The sequence below is a fragment of the Conger conger genome, chromosome 5 (assembly GCF_963514075.1).
Source record: "Conger conger chromosome 5, fConCon1.1, whole genome shotgun sequence".
In the NCBI taxonomy this organism is placed as follows: domain Eukaryota; kingdom Metazoa; phylum Chordata; class Actinopteri; order Anguilliformes; family Congridae; genus Conger; species Conger conger.
Genome location: NC_083764.1, coordinates 59,015,584 through 59,037,664, shown reverse-complemented (window position 1 = coordinate 59,037,664; position 22,081 = coordinate 59,015,584). Strand labels below are relative to the sequence as shown.

General features: G+C 50.6%; 1 protein-coding gene across 9 annotated transcripts in view; it reads right to left on the bottom strand.

Annotated features, from left to right (window-relative positions):
* The window catches only part of st3gal3b (ST3 beta-galactoside alpha-2,3-sialyltransferase 3b), a 60,926-nt gene that overhangs the window by 10,082 nt on the left and 28,763 nt on the right, over positions 1–22,081 (bottom strand). For all 9 annotated transcript variants that reach the window (XM_061241340.1, XM_061241335.1, XM_061241341.1 and 6 more), the window contains 3 exons: positions 21,025–21,088; positions 18,321–18,416; positions 14,537–14,723 (listed from right to left, as the gene is read on the bottom strand). In XM_061241340.1, coding sequence (XP_061097324.1) covers positions 14,537–14,723; positions 18,321–18,416; positions 21,025–21,088 — 347 coding nt within the window. The remainder of the gene's footprint in view (positions 1–14,536; positions 14,724–18,320; positions 18,417–21,024; positions 21,089–22,081) is intronic.

Genomic DNA, 22,081 nt, shown 5'->3' with positions numbered 1-22,081 from the left:
TCGGAGCCGTTCACCCCGTCCGGAGCTCGTCCCCCCCTGCCGAATCTGCGAAAAGGCCCACCGGCGGCCTTAACCCTTTCAGTCCCAACGGTGTCGCGTGGCACGGTCAACCTTACACCTTCTCAACCGATCGCTGTCATACTATTGAGTCCCTATTACAACCCTAAGTCCTAGCCGTGCGCGGCTGGTGAAAATGAAAATGGAGGTGGAGGTGCTTCCGGAATCTTCCGCAGAGCCTCAGGTGCGTACAATAAGAGGCCACAGGAGGAGGAGGCCCTCGTTGTCCCGCACTGTGACGAGGCTACACAACACCGACGGACAGAGGCAGAGCGACAGCAGGCCCCCTGTGGCGACGAGCCAGGTAATTTATCGAGCCCTAATGGAGATCACCTGTACAAATAGGGGCCCGGCGCTGTGCCTTTGATACGTGACATAAAGGCGGCGGCCATTGAACACGGCAGATCACTTTTATCTGGGTTGGCCCCCGGCCAGGGCCTGGTCGAGGAGCGGAGCGGAGCGGGGCGGGGGTCTGAGAGGAGACGGCGGCCGGGCGAGGAACGGGCGGGTGGCAGCGCGGAGGGAGCCGCTTCACATCTGGAACCCGGCGCCTTCTCTCTCCCTCGCTTTTCGACGCGCCGAAACGGGAGTGATGAATTACGCCGACGGGGAAAACAGAAAAACAGTAAAAAACGGGAAAAACGCTGGCAGATGTAGCGACGGCGACCGCGAAGCCAACTTTTAACTGAAGCCAAACGAGCGATAAACGTGACAAATTCACATTTGATTAGAGAAAAAAAACAAAAAACATTCTGATACACGTCCCTGAGGAGACGGTTTGTCTGCTCCTGCGGGAACCGTCCGTTTTTAGCTCTGATGTCCTCGGATGAGAAATACGAAACCCCAGCAAACAAAAAGGCGAAAAGACTCTGCGCAGTCAAACTGAGTGATGGGCACTAGGACACGCTGACCTACGAAAATAAGCCTTACTCTGTAAACTTTCAAACAGACAGACCCTGGAGCTGAATCAAACAGAGCTTAAGAGCCAGTTTGCACATTTATTGCCCCACATGTTTGACTCTATTTTGAAGTTATCCTGGTGCAGATTATTTTCACATACAGCCATCCCGCTGTTTAGCACCGTTCTTTCACTCTTTACAACAGCTGAGCTAAAGTGTGTGAAATCCATCTGTTTGAGAAGTGACCTGTGTGTCTCGTGAATACGTGTGGGTGTCTGTGCGTGCACGTGTGTGTGATGCGAGTACGCGTGTGTGCATGTGTCCGTGGGTGAGTGTGAGTGCGTGTGATGCGAGTACACATGTGTGTGTGTGTGTGTGTGTGTGTGTGTGTGTATGATGAGAGTACATGCGCGTGTGTGTGTGTGTTATGGGAGTAGGTGTGTATGCGTGTTATGGGAGTAGGTCTGTATGCGTGTTATGGGAGTAGGTGTGTATGCATGTGTGTGTGTGTGATGGGAGTGTGTGTGTGCATGTGTGTGTGTGTGATGGGAGTGTGTGTGTGCATGTGTGTGTGTGTGATGGGAGTATGTGTGTGCATGTGTGATGGGAGTGTGTGTGTGCATGTGTGTGTGTGTGATGGGAGTGTGTGTGTGCATGCGTGTGTGTGTGATGGGAGTACGTGTATGCATGTGTGTGTGTGTGATGGGAGTGTGTGTGTGTGAGTGTGAGTGTGAGTGTGAGTATGTGTGTGTGCGCGTGTGTGCCTGTCCACCGGGCAGCAGTGTCGTGCTCTAGTGCTGGTGATGCGGACCATCTGGAGCAGAGGCCAGACAGCACTGCTCACTGCACTCACACAGCTCCTTCTACAGTAAACACAGCGGAGCCCCACGGTCACATACAGCCTGGAGCACCCTGACCCACAGAGAACTTAACTACACAGCACAGAGCCAGAGCCACAGCCACAGCCACACACAGCACCGTGACCCACAGAGAACTTAACTACACAGCACAGAGCCACAGCCACACACAGCACCCTGACCCAGAGAACTTAACTACACAGCACAGAGCCACAGCCACAGCCACACACAGCACCCTGACCCACAGAGAACTTAACTACACAGCACAGAGCCACAGCCACACACAGCACCCTGACCCACAGAGAGCATAACTACACAGCACAGAGCCACAGCCACACAGCAGCCTGACCCACAGAGAGCATACCTACGCAGCACAGCACAGCACAGCACAGCACAACAGAGCCACAGCCACATACAGCACCCCGACCCACAGAGAGAGCATAACTACACAGCACAGACACACAGAGAAACCGTTAAGGCCCATCCACACCACAGACTATAACTATAACCTTAGCTATAACGATCAGATCAGGATGTGAGAATCCTTACTGATGAACGATAACGTTCTGTAAACAGCCTCTCGGCTATGTCATCTGCAATTTTGCCAGTGCCGTCAGTGTTTTATTGGCTAGGCGGCCGGAAAGAATTGCCTCTGAAAGTGATCCCAAGATATTGTTTGTCACTGTAGTTGTTGTTGTTATAGTTCTGGTGTGGACTCCGCCAGCCACTTGAGTTAGAGCGATATTTAAAACAGCATATTTACAGTTATCGTTCTCGGTGAGGATGGGCCTTTAAGCAGTGCAGGTCCTCAGTCACACAACACTGAAAAAATTAAAAAGCCGTTCTCCAGCTCTTACAGTATGAAAGTTTTTCACTTTTGAAAGTGCTTTACGATGCAAATCAAAATGAAAAAAGAAAAGACCCATCATAGTATTTTGTCTCGTGATACAATATTACGTTATAAAAACAAAACCAGACAAAACAAACGACTGGGACGTGTCTAATAAACGCCACGGTACGAAGCTGAACAAACTCTGCGGCTCCACCCCGGCCCTCTTCAAAGCACATCCGATGCACAATCTCTGGAGCTGCAGAAACACAGGCAGAGATGCGACGCCTCCCTCGGGTTACGAAGTCAGGGGAGGATGAAGGGTTGGCTTTGATCGCGCGCAGCGTTTGACAATGACGTGCGCTCGCTCCTAATTACAGAAACGCTGAGCGGGGGGGCCGGGCGGCACGTCTCCCAGCCGCTAGATCTCCCCGCTGCAGCCTGGCTGGCACTCTCCGCTCTGGGACGGAAAGGGTAAAGCGGGCGCAGGAGGACTGCGGGTTCTTAAAAGTTTCCGAGCAGCGGACAGCCCCGGAGGAAGCGCGCCGGCGCGGGGAACTGCGCAGGAATGCCGACGGCTGGCGGGGAAAAGGGCTGTAATTGTTCTTTTAATGCTCTTCGGCGAGAGTTTCGGAGAAACGTTATTGGATTAGCGGATCTGAGTGCGTGCCAGCGCGCTGGCTGATCAAACATTAGCGCCTAATAAGGCAGCCCTTAATCCCCCAGCGGATTACGGACGCGGTGCGGGGAGGAGGAGGAGGGGGGGGACTGGAGGAACCCATCCTTAAACAGGCCTGGGACTGAGGAGCTTTAAACCTGCACCAAGCCTGGCAGCCAGGGGGGAGAGCTGGGGGGAGTGGAACTAGCCTTGCAAAGCTGAGGTTGCAGGTTTGATTCCTAGGTGGGGCACTGCCGTTGTAACCGAACCCTGAGAATGCTCCAGCACATATCCAGCTACACAAAGGGACTCCATTTAAAGAATGTAAACTGTTTATGTCACTACAACGCTCCCTACAGACAACAACATCTGCTAAATTCCTGAGAAATTAAATATACTTCATCTTAATGGAGTGAAAAACTATAGCTGAGAAATACAGGTCTGGTTTTTCTCACACATGGATTAAGCCTATTCCTACACTAAATTTTGAATGTAAATTCTGCAAACAAAACCCAAGTTAGTCCAAGACCGCGCTTAATCTGCGTCGGTGAAACTGGCCCATAAATTATTATTTTTTAACTTTCTCTAATTACCTAAGAGCACTAAAAGCTTCAGAGCTCAGGAAATGGAAGAAAAACGCAGCGTCTGCATTCTGGGCGGAGTGAGAGGTCTCGCACTCACAGAGCGGCGGTCAGGCCCAGGCCCAGAACATGTGGACGGGCCGCATTAATTCGGGGTTGCGGGGGTCACGCGGCTCCCTCGGAGCGGGGCGCTAGGGGGGGACCCCAGGCCTCCTCGCAGGGCAGACTGCCACTCTCAGCCTGATTGGAACCAGCGTCAGGCACTTGACACCAGCGCTGCGGAGAGTGGGAACTCGTTGGACTCGGATTCTGTTCTCACAGTTTCGTTAGCCGTGGGAGCGGTCGCTCCCCCTCTCCCGGAGGCCAGCGACACACACTCTCACTCTCTCACTCTCTCACTCTCACTCTCACTCTCACTCTCACTCTCACTCTCACTCTCACACTCACACTCACACTCACACACACACACACACACACACACACCCGTCCAGCAGGATGAGCTGCAGGTTTTACCATCATCGCGGGGACCGCGGGGGGAGTATCTGTTATGTCCTGTGTTTATTCACTCCTACATTTTCTGATCCTCAATCCGCCACCCCCTTATGGAAAAGGCTTAAACTGCAAAACACTGGAGTGAAATATATTTTCAAGATACTTCAAAGCCAAACATGTGGACAAATTATGGCTTTTTCAGGACTACATTGCTAATATATTTACCATATATTTACTATGATGTCATATTTATAAAGTCATGGCAGCATACTCCCCATTTCCGCCCACACATATTTTCCCCAGAACGCCATGTTCAGATGAACAACGAGAGGCTCATAGGTAGATTACAGAAGGAATGACGTTACAATCACAGGTAGAACCACAGAGATGATGGTGCCAACTCTGCATTCACAAACACATTGCCTGAGCTTTTTTCACCTGTCTGTGTTCCGCTTCAGTCAACAAGTCAGATTCTGTTTTTTTTCCACAAGAACAAGGTGCTACAGATTCACAATAAAGCGTTTAAAAACTCACTACTCTCTTCCAGCACAGGCAAAACTCGACTTCCTGTCAAGGATCCAGCATTGAGAATAACATTACCCTCACGTACTCAATAATAATAAAGGAACGGGAGACTAATTGAGTTCGCTCACAGGTCTATATGCACAGTCTGCAGAACACCAGGTTCAGCTGACCGCACCATTATCCCCACGTTGATTGATGCTCACGTCAATATTTTCTGTTTTGATTCCTGCGAGGCGTTTCCTTCTTTCGGTCACTCCTTAGTTCACATTCCTCGATTTGCCGGATGTTCTCAGGCCACGTTTTCTTGCTTATTAAAACGTTTCTAACAAGGTGAAACCCCCGCCCCCCCAAAAAAAACGTTTTACGACGTGTGCCACCTGGCGAGGCCGCGGTGAACCTGTTGGCTCGGCAACCAGCGGTCCGGCGGGAACCGGATCCGAGGGGGGAACGGGATCCTGACGGATAGCCCTTCCAAAGCGGCGCCCGCTCGTCCTCCGCGCGGGAACGCTAACGAGCGGCGGGGGCCGCGGTCCGAGCACGGCGGCCCCCGAAACCGATCCCCCCCCGCCCCCCACCCCCCCCCGAGGGCCCTGCGGGGAGAGCCGCTGCAGCCTTAACAAGCTTCCTGTGAGGCTGCGAAGTGTTAAAGCCCATTAAAAACAGCCCTCTGACTCTCCACACGCCCCGGCAGGGCTGATCCTCTTTACAGCAAATTGGAATGAAGACGGCTTAAGGGAAGTCTAACACAAGTGGGCGAAGCTGTGTGCGGAAAGGAAGGGGGGAAAGGGGGGGGGTGCGTTGGGGATAAGGGGACTGCAATTTACCAGTCATTCTACACCTGAATTGGAGGACCGCGGGGTCCTGCTGCGATAATAAATTCTCCGCTCCGTAAGAGGGCTTTTCACGCTGAGGGGGAAATTGATGGCGGGGGAAACCAGGGAAGCGGGCGAGCAGCTCGGAGCCGGGGGCGAGCGGACCGGCGCCATTAGGAACCGCTACGCTCAATGCCCACACCTACAGCTTCAACCTGGCGCCAGTAGATGACAGCTTTAGCTTTCACTCCACACAGCTTTAAAGGAGCGCTGTACAAACTGAGATTATTTGAAATTAAATACTTAAAACTATGTGTGTAGCCGTTTTCCTAAATACGGGGCAAAACTCGTGAGTGCAAACGCGTCCAGAGACGTCACGTTTTTGGCTCGAATCACCAGCCTGTGTTTCCCAGAAGGTAACGGGCGCTCAAACTCCACCCTTGAACGTAGACACGGTTTTATGGATGGCCACCCGTCCAGGTGATCACATGACACTCACAGAAAGATCCCCAGAACAATCAGAGACCTATGAGGGTGCCCACAGGCTGAGCCAAGGCTGAAGATACAATATACACACAGAGAGGCCTGGCGCACACAGGCAGCTCCTATAATTGAATCATTGCTATAAAGCACTAATGTGGCCATTAAGTGGAAAAATTAACCACATTTCATTAGATGCACATCATTACTTATGTTTATAGTGATACTAATGAATACCAACGGCAGACCAATTCATTTTTGCCAGCTGTAAATGAAATGCTGTCACACTAACGCTCACGGGAGACGCTGGCGGACAGTACGCCCCTGGAAGGCTCTGGCTGAGGCCTGTTCTCATTCGTTGGCGGTGTTTCCGTGGGCGGGGTCCGCTCCCAGGGGACCCCCCTGCTCCCTCAGCAGGCCGCTCCGGTGGCCAGCGGGGCAGGAAACCCAATCCCAACTGACAAAGAGGGGCAGCAGTCACCCCTCCAGAGACAGGGCGGTGATCACAGAGAGCCGTGTAGCACTCGGAGCCCCAAAGCGCCCTGCCCTGACTCCCTACAGACACCACTCCCTGCCCTCGCTCCCTACAGACACCACCTGCCCTTGGTCCCTACAGACACCACCTGCCCTCGGTCCCTACAGACACCGCTCCCTTCCCTCACTCCCTACAGACACCACCTGCCCTCGGTCCCTACAGACACCGCTCCCTTCCCTCACTCCCTACAGACACCACCTGCCCTCGGTCCCTACAGACACCACCTTCCCTCACTCCCTACAGACACCACCTGCCCTCGTCCCTACAGACACCGCTCCCTTCCCTCACTCCCTACAGACACCACCTGCCCTCGGTCCCTACAGACACCACTCCCCGCCCTGACTCCCTACAGACAACAGTATCTGCCCTGACTCCCTACAGACAACACTATCTGCCCTGACTCCCTACAGACACCACTCCCTGCCCTCACTCCCTACAGACAACACTATCTGCCCTGACTCCCTACAGACACCACTCCCTGCCCTCACTCCCTACAGACAACACTCCCTGCCCTGACTCCCTACAGACACCGCCTCCTGCCCTCGCTCCCTACAGACAACACTATCTGCCAACGGCCCATATAATACGAGAAAAGGACATACAAGCATGGCCCTCAATTCCATACCTCCACCTCTTCACTGTGGAGGACAGACATAAGATAAAACACACTCATGAAGCACGCTGGCGTTCCTTCACAATTCCAGCAGTTGCGCATTTAACAGCTGAAGCAGTTGCACCATTTGCGCTTTCACATAGCACAGAAAAGGCGCAAGGGTAAAGGTGTTTGCTAGTAAAAGGCAGGTTACCACAGCAGCAGCTCACCCTCACAGTGCTGTGTTTTGGTTTTGTTGGTCACCATAACACCACCGGGCCGGCTCTTCACACTAATTGCTCAGCCCAGTGAAAGTAATGATCTGTCTAAATGGATTTCTAAAGTCATTTGGCCTGAATCACCACATAAATATATATTCAAGGCTTAGAAAACCCTGTAATTAGATAACACACAGCCAAACAAAACTGATAAGATATTTTACAGCACTGCGATGGTAGCGTGGCTCTCCTATAAACACAACCTTTTAAGAGATTTCACTGTTTTTTAAAAGGCATATGAAAAGGTCAGTAAGTCTCGAGCAGAAACTATTAAAGCTCAATTAACTGTTTTTTATAGGGGTACGCCGGTACGCCAGACTCCACCAGCATTATATAGCAGACGCTGGTTTCCTTCAGGCTACAATGCTAAAGATGTCGACTGATTTTTTTCCAGTATAGCTGTCTGTCCAGATCCAGGCAGACAGTGCTCCAGGCCTCAAAGCCAGGGTGTCAGGTGGAGTGTCCAGCTGGGAGTCAATGCACATCTGCTGGACACATGCTGGGCCTGGCCCCCTGCACAAAACACCACTTGTAAACTCAGCTCCAGACACAAATAGCTGGCAGGGCTTTTGCAGCCAGCCCTGAGGAACGCATGCCAGGGGCCTGCCCTGAGGAACGCATCCCGGGGCCAGCCCTGAGGAAAGCATCTCGGGGGCCACCTCATCTTTTTGGGGGACCTCCACATTTTTGAGCAATGGGTGCATATGAGCTAGGACTGGAGTTGAGAATCACTGAGCCAGGAGATCATCATGAAGTCTCTCTGAGGCTGTGAGGGTCGGAGCCCATACATTACTGTATTTCTGAGGTTGCCCGTGTGCAGTGTCCTTTCTCGTGACAGAAAAAAACTGTTTTGTTAAGCAAGAGGGAGCGGTGTTTTTTGAGGGTGTCAGATTCGTGGAATGGAGACGGCTGGTTCATTGAGCGAGCCGTCAGTAGTGGGAAAAGGTCGGAACCCCACAGAAACACTACGTTCCCTTTGTCGGGAGGAATCCAAAGCATTCTCCCGTTTTGTGTGCCAGCCGTGACCTTTGACCTTTGTCTCACTCGAGTGCCCTGGTCCACTTCTGCCTCTCTGAGACCCGGCTGTGTGCAAGTCCGGGCCCTCTCGAGTTTTGTTCCAGAAAACACAGAACAAAAGAGGATGATTAACAACCCTGGCCACTTGGAACAACTGCTCTGGCACTGTGCAACTGCAGTGTTGCTGAGACATGTAGTTATTACTCTCCTGTACTACCCCGTACCCCGACTATGGCACCAAGTGAGTGAGTGTGCGTGTGTTTCTGTGTCTGTGTGCATTTTTCAATTAGACATTCCCCCCTTCCTGTTCCTCAATGAAACCCAAGAAAGTACCTCATCTATGTCCTTTATCCAAAGCAAACCTGCTGTAACCAACACCAATCATGAGACATAAACACATCATTAGTTTATATATACAAGCAAAATAAAGTCAATTCTGCGTCTGCAACTAGAACAAGTGAACTGGCCATTGTATTTCTCACTGAATAGAGCCTCAGTAACACCCATGTATGGAAGCGGCATGTGTGTGTGTGTGTGTGTGTGTGTGTGTGTGTGTGTGTGCGCGCGCACTGTAGAAATACCTTATGCAAGACGAGTACCTTTTTCTGAACAAACCTGCTGTAACCGCACCAATCATGGGACATAAACTTATGATTCATTTATTTATGTGGAAGCAAAATATAGTCAACTCCATCCGCACCACTAGGACAAACTCAAGCGGCCATTGTGTTTTCTCTGAACAGGGCCTCAGTGCCCGTCTACGGTAGCTGCACACATCTCTGTATTTTAATTCTCACAATTACCACTCTTTGGTGATGTGGCATGTTGAAGTTCATTGTCTCCAAACGGGACCATTGTGGGCCGAGAAATGGAGATGTCCGCGCTAACACAATAAGGAAACCTGTCGACTGAAGGCTCCCTTTCAAAAGCGGGGCACATCAATGGGTGTCCGTTTCCCGCCTCGCGAGCCCAACCCCTCAGATGATACTCTTCCCAGTTGAGTGCCCCCATAGTGTCTCCACCCATCAGTTCAGAAAGTGATCTCGTACTGCAGACCACCTTGAGCCTTTGATAAGGCGATATCCTCTATCCCTTCAAAAGGCGGATAAGACCACCTCCTGCTCCCCTCCATTCAAGCCTCGGCGGTAATCTCAGAGCCTCGCCATATTTCGGCCCCATCGCTGACGGACGTCAGATCCCCGAGGCCTCGAAGATGCCGTCTCTGGAGGTTTTCTCGAGGGAAGAGAGCGCCGCGTGAGATGGGGCAGGTCTGAAGCGCTCTTTAAGAAAAGGCCTCCGTGTCGCAGAAATAAAGGAACACGGACCGCAGATTGAGGGCTCAGATTTGCAGCGAGGCTTTAATCCTGTCGCTCGATCTCAGCGCAAGTGCGAGCGAACCGCAGCGTGAAGCTACAGACCGTGTCGATCAGAGGTCCTCAAATCTGGCCCCTGAATCCAAAATCTGGCCCTGGTTTTCTTTCCTTCCAGGTGATTAATGGAATAATTAATTATAGCTACTAATTTGGGAGACAGGCTTCACACTTGACCCCCAGGTAAAGGGAGGGCGGAAAGCCAGCAGTTCTCAGCCATCAAGGACCATGATTTGGGGGTGACATGGCTCAGGCAGTAAGAGCAGTTGTCTGGCAGTTGGAGGGTTGCCGGTTCAATCCCCCGCCCGGGCTGTGTCGCAGTGTCCCTGAGCAAGACACCTAACCCCTAAATGCTCCTGACGAGCTGGTCGGCGCCTTGCATGGCAGCCAATCACCGTTGGTGTGTGAGTGTGTGTATGAATGGGTGAATGAGAAGCATCAATTGTACAGCGCTTTGGATAAAGGCGCTATATAAATGCCAACCATTTACCATTTACCATTTGATTTGAGGAACACGCTACAGCACTCAGGACCATGAAGGAGCCACAGGCACTGAGCACCATCACGGTTTTCCAACCAAAACCAAAAATCCTAATCCAAGAGGTCCAAATGAAAAAACCATCACCCCCCCTTTAATCACATTTTTCTCCAGGGTTGCAGCCATAAGAACCGAGTGACACTCATAAGAAAGCGTTTAAGCCTCATAGGTTTAAACCAATAAGGGATTAAAAACAGATACGGAAGCAGGAAGCGCTGGATTAAAAGGTTCTCCCGCGCGCTCCGCTCCTCCTTTGTGAACGGAGGCCGATAAACGCAGAGGCATTCCGCAGGGGTAATGAGCGAAGAGGAGCTGCTGGTTCCTCTCGACCTTTCCCAGGGTTCCATCTCTTCTCAGGGCGCCTCTGACGCTCCGCCTTCATCCGCTTTCTCCATCGGTCACCCTTCGAGGCCTGCTTCTGCTTTTAAGAAACGACGCCGGCACAAGTACGCAGGCCGGGCCGAAGGAATGCTTAAGGAGGATGTTTGGAGCGAGCCCAGCGGGCCCTGACCGATAAAGCTCATCTCCGCAAGCCTCAGGGCACGCGGGGCGTCTTTAGCGGCGTCCGTTCCCACCCGGAGCGAGCGCTCTAGGTACGCCCAAGCGTGACTGAATGTGTGCAGGCCGCCGCTGGAGGCAAGGGGCTGGCCAACACGTGCGACGGGCGGAAAATTTCCCCCGGCAGCATGAGAAATTGGAACTTCATCCCGGCAGGCTTCAGGATAAACGAGCCCTTCAATCCCCTACGAGTCAAGTCATACAAAGCCTTGGCCGACTGATAATATACTCCAAGTAATATCGCGTGGATTAAAAAAGTCTCAAGTTGTCTTTTTTCGTAACCTACGACGGTTCATCTCTGTGAGGACAACCTGGTCGCTCATCTGTGAGGACAACCTGGTCACTCAACCTGGTCATCGCTTATTTTGTGTGGCGGTCTTGGTTAATGCTTCACAAAAGTGGATATCCTCCACGAAACCCAGAATGCAACAACAACAACAACAGATGACACCACGCTGTGAGGGAGATCGAGGGGCGTTTTCTGACGAGTGCGGTCGTTGGGCGCACCGTCTGGGTTTGTGTAGCTGAAAACACTAATACCTGTAGTCAGCACAACATGCATGAGAGGCACCTGTGGGGCACTCAAAACTATGCCAGGCGGGTTAACACAGCCAGTCTTCCCGGGAAGACACTAGAAATTCACTTTCAAAGCCAAAGACATCCTGAAAAGCCTTGCATTCTTTTCCCTGCGAATGTGGGAACACAATGGGGCTCTGGCTAAGCCCTTCACTTCAAAGCTCCCCACAAGCAAATTATTATTATTATTATTTTTTTTTTTACTTGGCAACAAAAGAAATGAATGGGGTGGATTTTCGGAATAAACAGGAGTCAAAGACATGATTTTCTAAAGCCAATTGTGTCCATGGTTAGATATACCTTTCTCTGTATAGCTGGCTGGCCGGTTTCAGCTCTTAAAGCAAGGAGGGTAACATTATATTGCAAGTTACGCACCCGACCTGAGTTAAGTAACTAAGTGAAGTAACAAGTTTTTTATTTTTATCTTAACATGACAATTTCCCTCAGGCTTCTCACTAAATCATTAACCTGTCATGTTCCTGTCATGTATTTGTACAACTCGTGAAACTGCATGAAACAAAGACCAAGTCAGTCCATAGGATTCCTGGAACGTGTGCTTAAATTAATACTGAAATTCAGAATTAACAAGCCAATTCTACCGGCACTTATTTTTCGAAGTCACTTTTAAATAAAGCAGAAAGGCACAAGATTACAAGCACCGTCTTTGCATATCCATCACGGATGGACATTTATGAATTTGGGCGTACTACTTTAAAAACCATGAATATTAAAACACAAATATTCACTCAAATTCATTGAACAAGACCGACAGTAAAAAAAAATCTTTTTAAATAATTTTCAATGCATCAAATCACAAATAAATCCACGTAATGTGAACATTCTGGAGGCCGAAACGAAACATGACTGATGATGTCTACGAGGGCAATGTCCTCAGAAACGGCCAGGAAATTCAGGATTATTTTTCTTTTGGAAAACGCAAAGCATTATGGGGCTCATTTATCAGGGGACAAACAGTGAAAAACAGCCACTTTCACACTTGCACACAGAGTCGTCCTGAAGAGCATTTCTACGTACATTTCATGGTTACAAACGCTCCAGAAAAACAACCCCATTCATTAGCTGGAACTTACTATATCAACTGTTTTCAAGACAGATATTGTCAGTTAAAACCAGACCATGAAGTCAATAGACTTCAGATTCAGTTAAGACAGTGAGTATACTGAACAGGAAGTAAATGAACTTCCGTCAGTGTTAAGCAAGCAAAGGGTTCAGAAGAGCTAAATCTGAGTGAGTGTGAAACCTCCTTTAACGGTCCACGCTGGGGTAATTTCTTCCCCATATGAGCCTTCATACGGCCCCTGAGTGACTCACAAGTCGCGCTTCACCACGGTCGAGGGCCCGGGGGCCCCTGCTCTCCCCCCTTTCCCCGGAGCACGGACCGCGACAAGAATTTTAATGGACGCTGTGGTTTTCTGCGGAGGTGATAAAAGACCGCGTTTCCCAGCAAGCAGCTGCCCGTATGTGTTTTCATTGGAGGGGCCAAAGCGGCAGTCTGTGGCTGTGTGGCCCGCATGTGGGTCTTCTCCGACCGGGGGCATGGGGCCTGGGAAATTGCCAACGCAAAACAGACCCCATTGGAAAAAGTTTTTTTTCTTTTTTCTTTTTTTTTTTTTTCGGTAAAACAGAAAAAGGGGGTAGGCTCGGTCTGGAACGTCCGTCGCTCTTGTTGAACACTCGATTCCTCCCCTGTGACAGGCCACGTCTTCTTTAATATCTTTCAACGCGCAGATGGTGCCGCAGGACCACGCGTTCCCGTCCGCTGATCCACTTTCGCGGGTTGGGTGGCCCTTCCTCGGCCCGGATCAAAGGCCCGTCTTACCAGAGTGGACAGGGGCCAGATCACTTACCTGCCCCTCTATCCCCACGTTTCCACCATCTGACACTCAAAACAAATCGACCCTCTTCAAAGGCAGACTGGGAGGAATCAGGATGTGTGGTGTTTTCTCCCCCCCCCCCCCCCCGTCTCTCAAAGTCTGGGACACTGACAAACGTCCGCTCATGCAATCTTAAGCCCCTGAATCTGCAAGGCAGCGCTGCATGCAGAGTGGGTTTGTGCAATGAGTCGGCCATTGTGTGCGGAAGAGGCCACGTCCGTGGAAAACCGACGCTCTAACTGCGTCCGACTCTCTCTCTCTCTCTCTCTCTCTCTCGAAACGAAATGAACAGTGCCTTCATGTGTGACCGGGAGCTTTCTCTTCACGGCAGAGAAAAAGAGCAGATCCATTTAACTGCCGCAGTCGTTACTCGAGCGAGCGATAAGGAAAGCCTGTTCAGTCCGACAGCCCTTCGCGATTAAGAGGCTAATTCACCAGCTGTCACTCAGCCGGAATGGAGCCCTCTGTGAGACTCGCCCCGCTCGAAAGAAACTACTTTATTCCCCGTTGAGCTCGACGGAGAAGATCCCACCAAGGGCACCTTGTTCAAGTCAGGTGCCACCAAGTTTAATCACTTCCTGCTTCAGTATGAGATGTCTAAGAGACACAGCAGTGAAGATTCCATTCCATAGAAGAATAGCTCAATTTCTTACAGGTAAATGCTACATGTAACCAAAACCAGCTGTAGTTTAGCCTCACTAAATTAGATGACCGAGAAAAATTACTTTAGTTGCATATAAAATGCGATTCAACTTGCCCCCAGAATGCAGGCGATAGAATATCAAAACTGCAGCACAAATATAAAAATTGCTTAAATACGATAGGACAGAGCCACACTCAGTTATCAGAAATACACCGGAAGTTGCTGGGTTTGGACCTCAAATTAATTGGCACAGAGCAACCTTCTTGCTCTGTACCTATGCTCTGTACACAGAATATCCCCATTTCAGCTCACCACTGCCCCCCGGAGGCCAGGACCGCTCTTACCAGCTTCTCCTTGAACACCATCTGCCGGAGCCACCTGAAGTCCTGAGGCTTGAAGGCGGAGAAGACGAAGAGGGAGTCCTTCTCGTAGCGCTCTGGCTTCTGGATGGCGCCTTCGGGGTAGGTGATGCGGATGGTGGTCTTGGAGCCCACGTCTTTCTGGTAGCCGTTCACCGGCGCCTCGTTTAACCTGCGGCGGGGGCGGGAGGGGGGGTCAGCTGATATGAGCGTCTCTCACACATATCAGTGTGTACCGTACGTCGAAAGGTGGGCCACTCGCAACACACATGCCCTGGATGTGGGCAGAGGAAATTCACTGTGTCACTGCACTAATGAGTGAGTTGAGCCAAGTGTGCAGATTTACATGGGGGCACACCACTGGAATGTGTTGGGGGCAATGCATGATGGGTAGTGTAGTGTTCCAGGGAAAATAATAGCGGGCAGTTTACAAATGAAGTGGATTGTTCAGCCTGCAACTGTTAGGCACACTAGGTCTCAGAGTGCAGGCCGGAGTGTGTGCGCAAGGCAGGGAGAGCCAATGGAGCTACAGAGCACATCGAGCCTGTTTGCAGGCATATTTATCTTTAACAACCACTGCACAGCCTATGCTAAACCTCGCACTTGACTTCCAAAGCACATCAGCGCTCTGGACATTAGCCATATCCGATTTAAATTCCGATAAACCGGGCGCGGTGCAAAGTCGCAATGGAAAAGCTTTTGAGCTCCCGGTAAATGTTCAATTCCAGCACTATCTGTCGGTCACGCCCAAGTGCCTTCTGATACAGCCAAGTGCGTTTGTACATCATATTGTCTCTCTTTCTGTCAATTGCATCACATTTTACAGGGGAAATGTCTCCCATATTGTCTCATACAAACAAAGCAGACACAATCTCTCTCTCTCTCAATTCCACTGTGAAGACCTCACTCTCTTATCTACTATATACACTGTAAATGTATCCAGACAGATAAGTTTAGTTGAAACTTGTTTTCTTGTAAACCAGATTCAAGATTTAATTCAGGAAAAAACCACACAAGACATTTCCAAGCTGCAATTATCGAACTAAAGTTCTCTGTAATAACACCAGTAAATATTGTCCACGATATAATATGATGATAATATGATATAACCCAGATTTCTGATTGTCAACACAAGATAATGAATGCACTACAGAAGAGAAATGACTGGCGCTACTACAGGTAAATGCAGAATTACGGTGGCAAAGCACCAGCTTAACTGCTAGCAGGTCTAAACGCACTGAATGGCAGCAGCTTACAAGCTTAATTGCATTGCGTTTGTTCGCAGAGCCCCAGCACACCCCCTGATACTAAAATCAGGCGCGTACACTCTGAACGGGAATTCCTAGAACTCGCCATTAGAGAGCTCTCTAGCATCACGATGGCAAAATTAACAAGAGAAGAGGAAGCAGAGAAGGTCAGGTGCTCCAAGAGCTACGGCTAGAAGCTAATTCAGTGCTGTACTGTCTGCAGGGGTATAACCAGGACCCGACAAATACCACCGCAAAGAGACTCTGCTGAGGAGAAGGGGGGGTGAGGTGGGGGGTCAGGCTGGGGTCCCCCCCCCTCCCTTTAATTTTGTCATTTAATTGAGGATGTATTCTAGGGTGTGAACGCTGTACATATGGCCTAAATTTGAGACAATATTAAAGACTGTTAATTCCCCCCCTAATTGAATTACAACTGACATTCTCACTAAAGAACAAAATGAAATATAAGCCTTGGAAACGGACATGAAATTAAAATGGAGGACATAAGCTCGGTGTCCTCAGTGGCAGTTACGGCCCTGACTGTAGGCAGCCTGTGTGAGTCTCTGCATCGCACAGCGAGTGTGTGAGGCCTGCGTGAGTCCCTGCCCTGAACAGTGAGTGTGTGAGTCCCCGTGTGAGTCCCTGCATCGCACAGCGAGTGTGTGAGTCCCTGTGTGAGTCCCTGCCCTGAACAGTGAGTGTGTGAGTACCTGTGTGAGTCCCTGTGTGAGTCTCTGCATCGCACAGCAAGTGTGTGAGTACCTGTGTGAGTCCCTGTGTGAGTCCCTGCATCGCACAGCGAGTGTGTGAGGCCTGCGTGAGTCCCTGTGTGAGTCTCTGCATCGCACAGCGAGTGTGTGAGTCCCTGTGTGAGTCCCTGCCCTGAACAGTGAGTGTGTGAGTACCTGTGTGAGTCCCTGTGTGAGTCCCTGCCCTGAACAGTGAGTGTGTGAGTACCTGTGTGAGTCCCTGTGTGAGTCCCTGCATCGCACAGCGAGTGTGTGAGTCCCTGTGTGAGTCCCTGCCCTGAACAGTGAGTGTGTGAGTACCTGTGTGAGTCCCTGTGTGAGTCTCTGCATCGCACAGCAAGTGTGTGAGTACCTGTGTGAGTCCCTGTGTGAGTCTCTGCATCGCACAGCGAGTGTGTGAGTCCCTGTGTGAGTCCCTGTGTGAGTCTCTGTGTGAGTCCCTGCCCTGAACAGTGAGTGTGTGAGTCCCTGTGTGAGTCCCTGTGTGAGTCCCTGTGTGAGTCCCTGCATCGCACAGCGAGTGTGTGAGGCCTGCGTGAGTCCCTGTGTGAGTCTCTGCATCGCACAGCGAGTGTGTGAGTCCCTGTGTGAGTCCCTGCCCTGAACAGTGAGTGTGTGAGTACCTGTGTGAGTCCCTGTGTGAGTCTCTGCATCGCACAGCAAGTGTGTGAGTACCTGTGTGAGTCCCTGTGTGAGTCTCTGCATCGCACAGCGAGTGTGTGAGTCCCTGTGTGAGTCCCTGTGTGAGTCCCTGCATCGCACAGCGAGTGTGTGAGTCCCTGTGTGAGTCTCTGTGTGAGTCCCTGCCCTGAACAGTGAGTGTGTGAGTCCCCGTGTGAGTCCCTGCCCTGAACAGTGAGTGTGTGAGTCCCTGTGTGAGTCCCTGTGTGAGTCCCTGCCCTGAACAGTGAGTGTGTGAGTCCCTGTGTGAGTCCCTGTGTGAGTCCCTGTGTGAGTCCCTGTGTGAGTCCCTGCCCTGAACAGTGAGTGTGTGAGTCCCCGTGTGAGTCCCTGCCCTGAACAGTGAGTGTGTGAGTCCCTGTGTGAGTCCCTGTGTGAGTCCCTGCCCTGAACAGTGAGTGTGTGAGTCCCTGTGTGAGTCCCTGTGTGAGTCCCTGCCCTGAACAGTGAGTGTGTGAGTCCCTGTGTGAGGGCCTGTGTGAGGGCCTGTGTGAGTCCCTGCCCCGAACAGTGAGTGTGTGAGGCCTGTGTGAGTCCCTGCCCTGAACAGTGAGTGTGTGAGTCCCTGTGTGAGTCCCTGCCCTGAACAGTGAGTGTGTGAGTCCCTGCCCTGAACAGTGAGTGTGTGAGTCCCTGTGTGAGTCCCTGCCCTGAACAGTGAGTGTGTGAGGCCTGTGTGAGTCCCTGCCCTGAACAGTGAGTGCGTGAGTCCCTGTGTGAGTCCCTGCCCTGAACAGTGAGTGTGTGAGTCCCTGCCCTGAACAGTGAGTGTGTGAGTCCCTGTGTGAGTCCCTGCCCTGAACAGTGAGTGTGTGAGTCCCTGTGTGAGTCCCTGTGTGAGTCTCTGCCCAGAACAGTGAGTGTGCGAGAGGTCCAGAATGTTCTCACTCAACTGCTCTCGCTCTCAGTGGGCTGAGGAATTTGGGGCATGGGTGAGACAGGAAAACTAAGATTCCCCTACGCTACCCTCCTAAATCTCCTCAAAAGCCCCCAGGGCCCTTCGCGTCTGACTGGCAGCCCTTTGGACTCGAAGCGTTCCCCGTGGAATTAAAGACTGAGTGAGAAACGACCCGGCGGCTCGCAGACACTGACCTTATGACAACATCGTAGTCATCGATTTGGGTCCCCAGAGACTTGTTGGCGAGGATGCCTCCGTTTCCAACGATAATGCATTTTTTACAACTCAAACTGGAGAGAGAAAGGGGGAGAAGGGAAGGAGGAGTGGTTTAACAGCCACATTCATTACATTGCATTATATTATTGGCATTTGGCAGACGCTCTTATCCAGAGCCACGTACAGTTGATTAGACTAAGCAGGAGACAATCCTCCCCTGGAGCAATGCAGGGTTAAGGGCCTTGCTCAAGGGCCCAACAGCTGTGCGGATTTTATTGTGGCTACACCAGGATTAGAACCACCGACCTTGCATGTCCCAGTCATTTACCTTAACCACTACGCTACAGGCCATTCATACAACATTCATACAACAACTGCCAGTATCAAGAAATAAATAAAACTACACACGAATACGTACATTGTTTTTTTAACAATACGGTTAAAATGGGAGAGAAGCAATTATTGCACGTTAGCATGAAGCCCCCCACAAACTGCCCATTGTGGCACAGCCTGGTCTACTGGTCCTTTATGGGAGAGATATCCCTTTCTTTCACGCTTTTATCAATGTAAGCAAACGCACGCTTTCCCACAAAATGTCTCCCCTATCCCTGGGTTTTCACCTTCAATCAACAACCAGAGAAACAAGGTTAAGCCTGTTAATGGTGTAACCATCTGCTTTAACTGATCAATTAAGTGCAGAGTAATAAAAAATAAAAAAAAGAGGAAAAAAGGCTGTGGCCCTCCAGGACCAGGGTTAGGGAGCCCCAACTGAGCGGTTGCCCTCTTGCTGCAGTGGCCATTGCAAGCCCCAGGGACCCAGGACTGCCAGATGAGAAATTCACATTATGAAGAGCTAAGAGCTAAGAGGTCAGTGTGTTTGCACAGAGGAATGTGGTCCCCAGCAGAAAGTATGTGTGTGTTTGTTTGAGTGTGTGTGTGTGTGTGTGTGTGTGTGTGTGTGTGTGCTTTTCATTTTTTAGGAGAGTGAAAATGTGAGCTTTTCAGGGCTCAAAGCTTTCCACAGACTGGGGATGGGGAAGGGGCGAGGCTTGGGGGGGTGAGCTCAACATTTTTAGGGATACCATCTCAAGGCTGGAGGTCAAAGACTCAATATTTAAAAAATGAGAAAGTGGAAAGCAGCAGCCTGATTGGTTGATCGTGGGGCCCCCGTTATTCACACACGCTCCCCGCCCACTCCGCTCTGAAACTCTCAGAAACAACTTTAATCTTCACAGTCAGGAACACAGAGAGGCACATTCGTCAGGGGGCAGAGGCACAAAGACATTTTTGGCTAATTGCCTTGGCCAGAGGAAAGCAAGTTCCTGTGGCATATCACGAGGAAGGAAGATGGCTCTTCTGAGGAAACTCCCAGCTGGAAGTGAATTGAGAAAGTTTTGAATGTGTCTATTCAACTGAACTATTCAAACATATACACTTGAATCCTTGTATCCGACAACTGAACTGGAGAAGTGGGAAAATGAGGTCAGCGCAGCAGTAGTCAGTCAGGAGGGAAAGCAGTGTTGTATAAGGCTCTTCCCGCGAGGTTGGTGGGAGGGGGGGCACTCTGGGCCTTTGGGGAAAAACAAAAAAAAGAAGGGGGGGTGTACCCCATTATGGAGTTTCGAGTGGCCTAGCTGAACAGCAGTGATGAATCTGAGGTTGGGTACAGCAGTCGGTCTGCAGAATGTCCAGGCTGAGTATAACACATTTCTAACGCTGGAGAACTGGAGCCCGCTCTCTTGGCTGAGTGATGACTGTGTGCAGAGGTTAGGGGGGGGGGGGGGGGGGGGTGGCTGGGGCCCTGAAGCGGGGTGGACTGGCTCTGCGGCTGGTCCTGAGAGCTGGGGGGGATGGGGAGGGGGGGGATGTTTGGCGAGGCCGGACACAGAGGAGCCATTAGTTGTCCTCGTGTGCACCGGACCGTGTGATGCGGCGTAATGGTCGCGAACCGAAGGTCGCGCCGGCTTGTAAATGTCACCGCACGCAGGTGATTTAGGCTCTCTGGCGGCCTCGGAGGTAGACGCGAAACCGCAGACTGCCTCCACATTTTTGAGTTCACTCCTGACTTGACCCATGAGGCCTCTAAGTGGAATAGAAAGATATGTAGTCCATGGCTGAGCAACGCTAGCGGCGGTGGTGGTGGTACCACTCTACACCTGTATCGGGAGCTGTGTCTCTACACCTGTATCGGGAGCTGTCTCTCTACACCTGTATCAGGAGTGGTGTCTCTCTACATCTGTATCAGGAGCGGTGTCTCTCTACACCTGTATCGGGAGCTGTGTCTCTCTACACCTGTATCAGGGGCTGTGTGTCTCTAAACCTGTATCAGGGGCTGTGTCTCTCTACACCTGTATCAGGGGCTGTGTCTCTCTACACCTGTATCAGGGGCTGTGTCTCTCTACACCTGTATCAGGAGCTGTGTCTCTCTAAACCTGTATCAGGGGCTGTGTCTCTCTACACCTGTATCAGGGGCTGTGTCTCTCTACACCTGTATCAGGAGCTGGGGCGACGAGTAAGAGCAGTCGTCTGGCAGCCGGAGGGTTGCCGGTTCGATCCCCCACCCTGGGTGTGTTGAAGTGTCCCTGAGCAAGACACCTGACCCCCAAACGCTCAACAACAACTGTATCAGGAGCTGTGTCTCTCAACACCTGTATCAGTCAGACCAAGCTCACAGACTCTTACCTGTCCAGTTCTGGGCCCAGCCCAAAGTTCTTTGTTGCAGTTAAAATAATGTCTATGATTCTTTCTGCAGAGGGAAAGAGAAGAGAGAGGGAAAAAATATTAAATATTAAAACACTTAATGTAAAAACATCATAGGTCAGTGACATAAGAGGCTATAAGAGGATCAGGACAGGACGTCACAGTGGAGTGGAATGAACTCTATTTGATACTATCCAATTATCTGGAAATAAGCTTATAAAGTGAAGGACAAAGTCCTTAAAACAACTTGGACTGGGAACGGGGGAAGCCAGGTAACTGCACTCTTGGGGGGAAAAGGCCGTAAAGAAACACATGTCAAGAATGTAGACTTTAAACAAGCGCGTTTCCCGTAAAAGTATGCAGTGCTCAGATTTAAGTTGCATCGGTGTCATGTCACGTTAACTCTGACTGTGACACCGGGCCGTTTTGACGCAGAACTCAACCCTCGTTAATGACGAGCCACTGCGGTCAGACTGCCCTCATTAAGCCACTCTCATCCTCTCTTCTGGCACTGGTTATATCGGCTTAAGTTGTAACGTGGTGCTAGATTAGCCTGACCGCAACCAAAAGAAGTGGGTGAAAGGAATTGATTGTTCTGGATATCCATCAAAACATCCCTACTACTTAAAAAAAATCTAATAAAATCGATACAGCTGAGTATTGCAATATTTCTTTCCACGATAACTGTATCGATTTTCCAGCATATTGATACATTATTCATGTCTTAAACTGATTTAAAATGTCCTTGAACTTAAAATGTCCTTTGCGAGCATGGCAGCGCCTTCATCTTTCAAAGCCAACGTTTGGGTGCAGTTTGGTGGAGTAAAGTCCGAGATAAAACAAATACCGTTGGCAAGCTTGGGTCATACTCCAATAAAATATTCAGGAAACATAACCAACTTGCGAGCCCACTTAACCAGACACCACACAGATGAAATAGCCCAGCAACCTCATATATTGTGGACCCAAGGCAAACTACCCTGGATAGTAGCACCTCCAAGCTTCCATGTACCGGCGGTGTTTTTTTAATTTGTTTTAT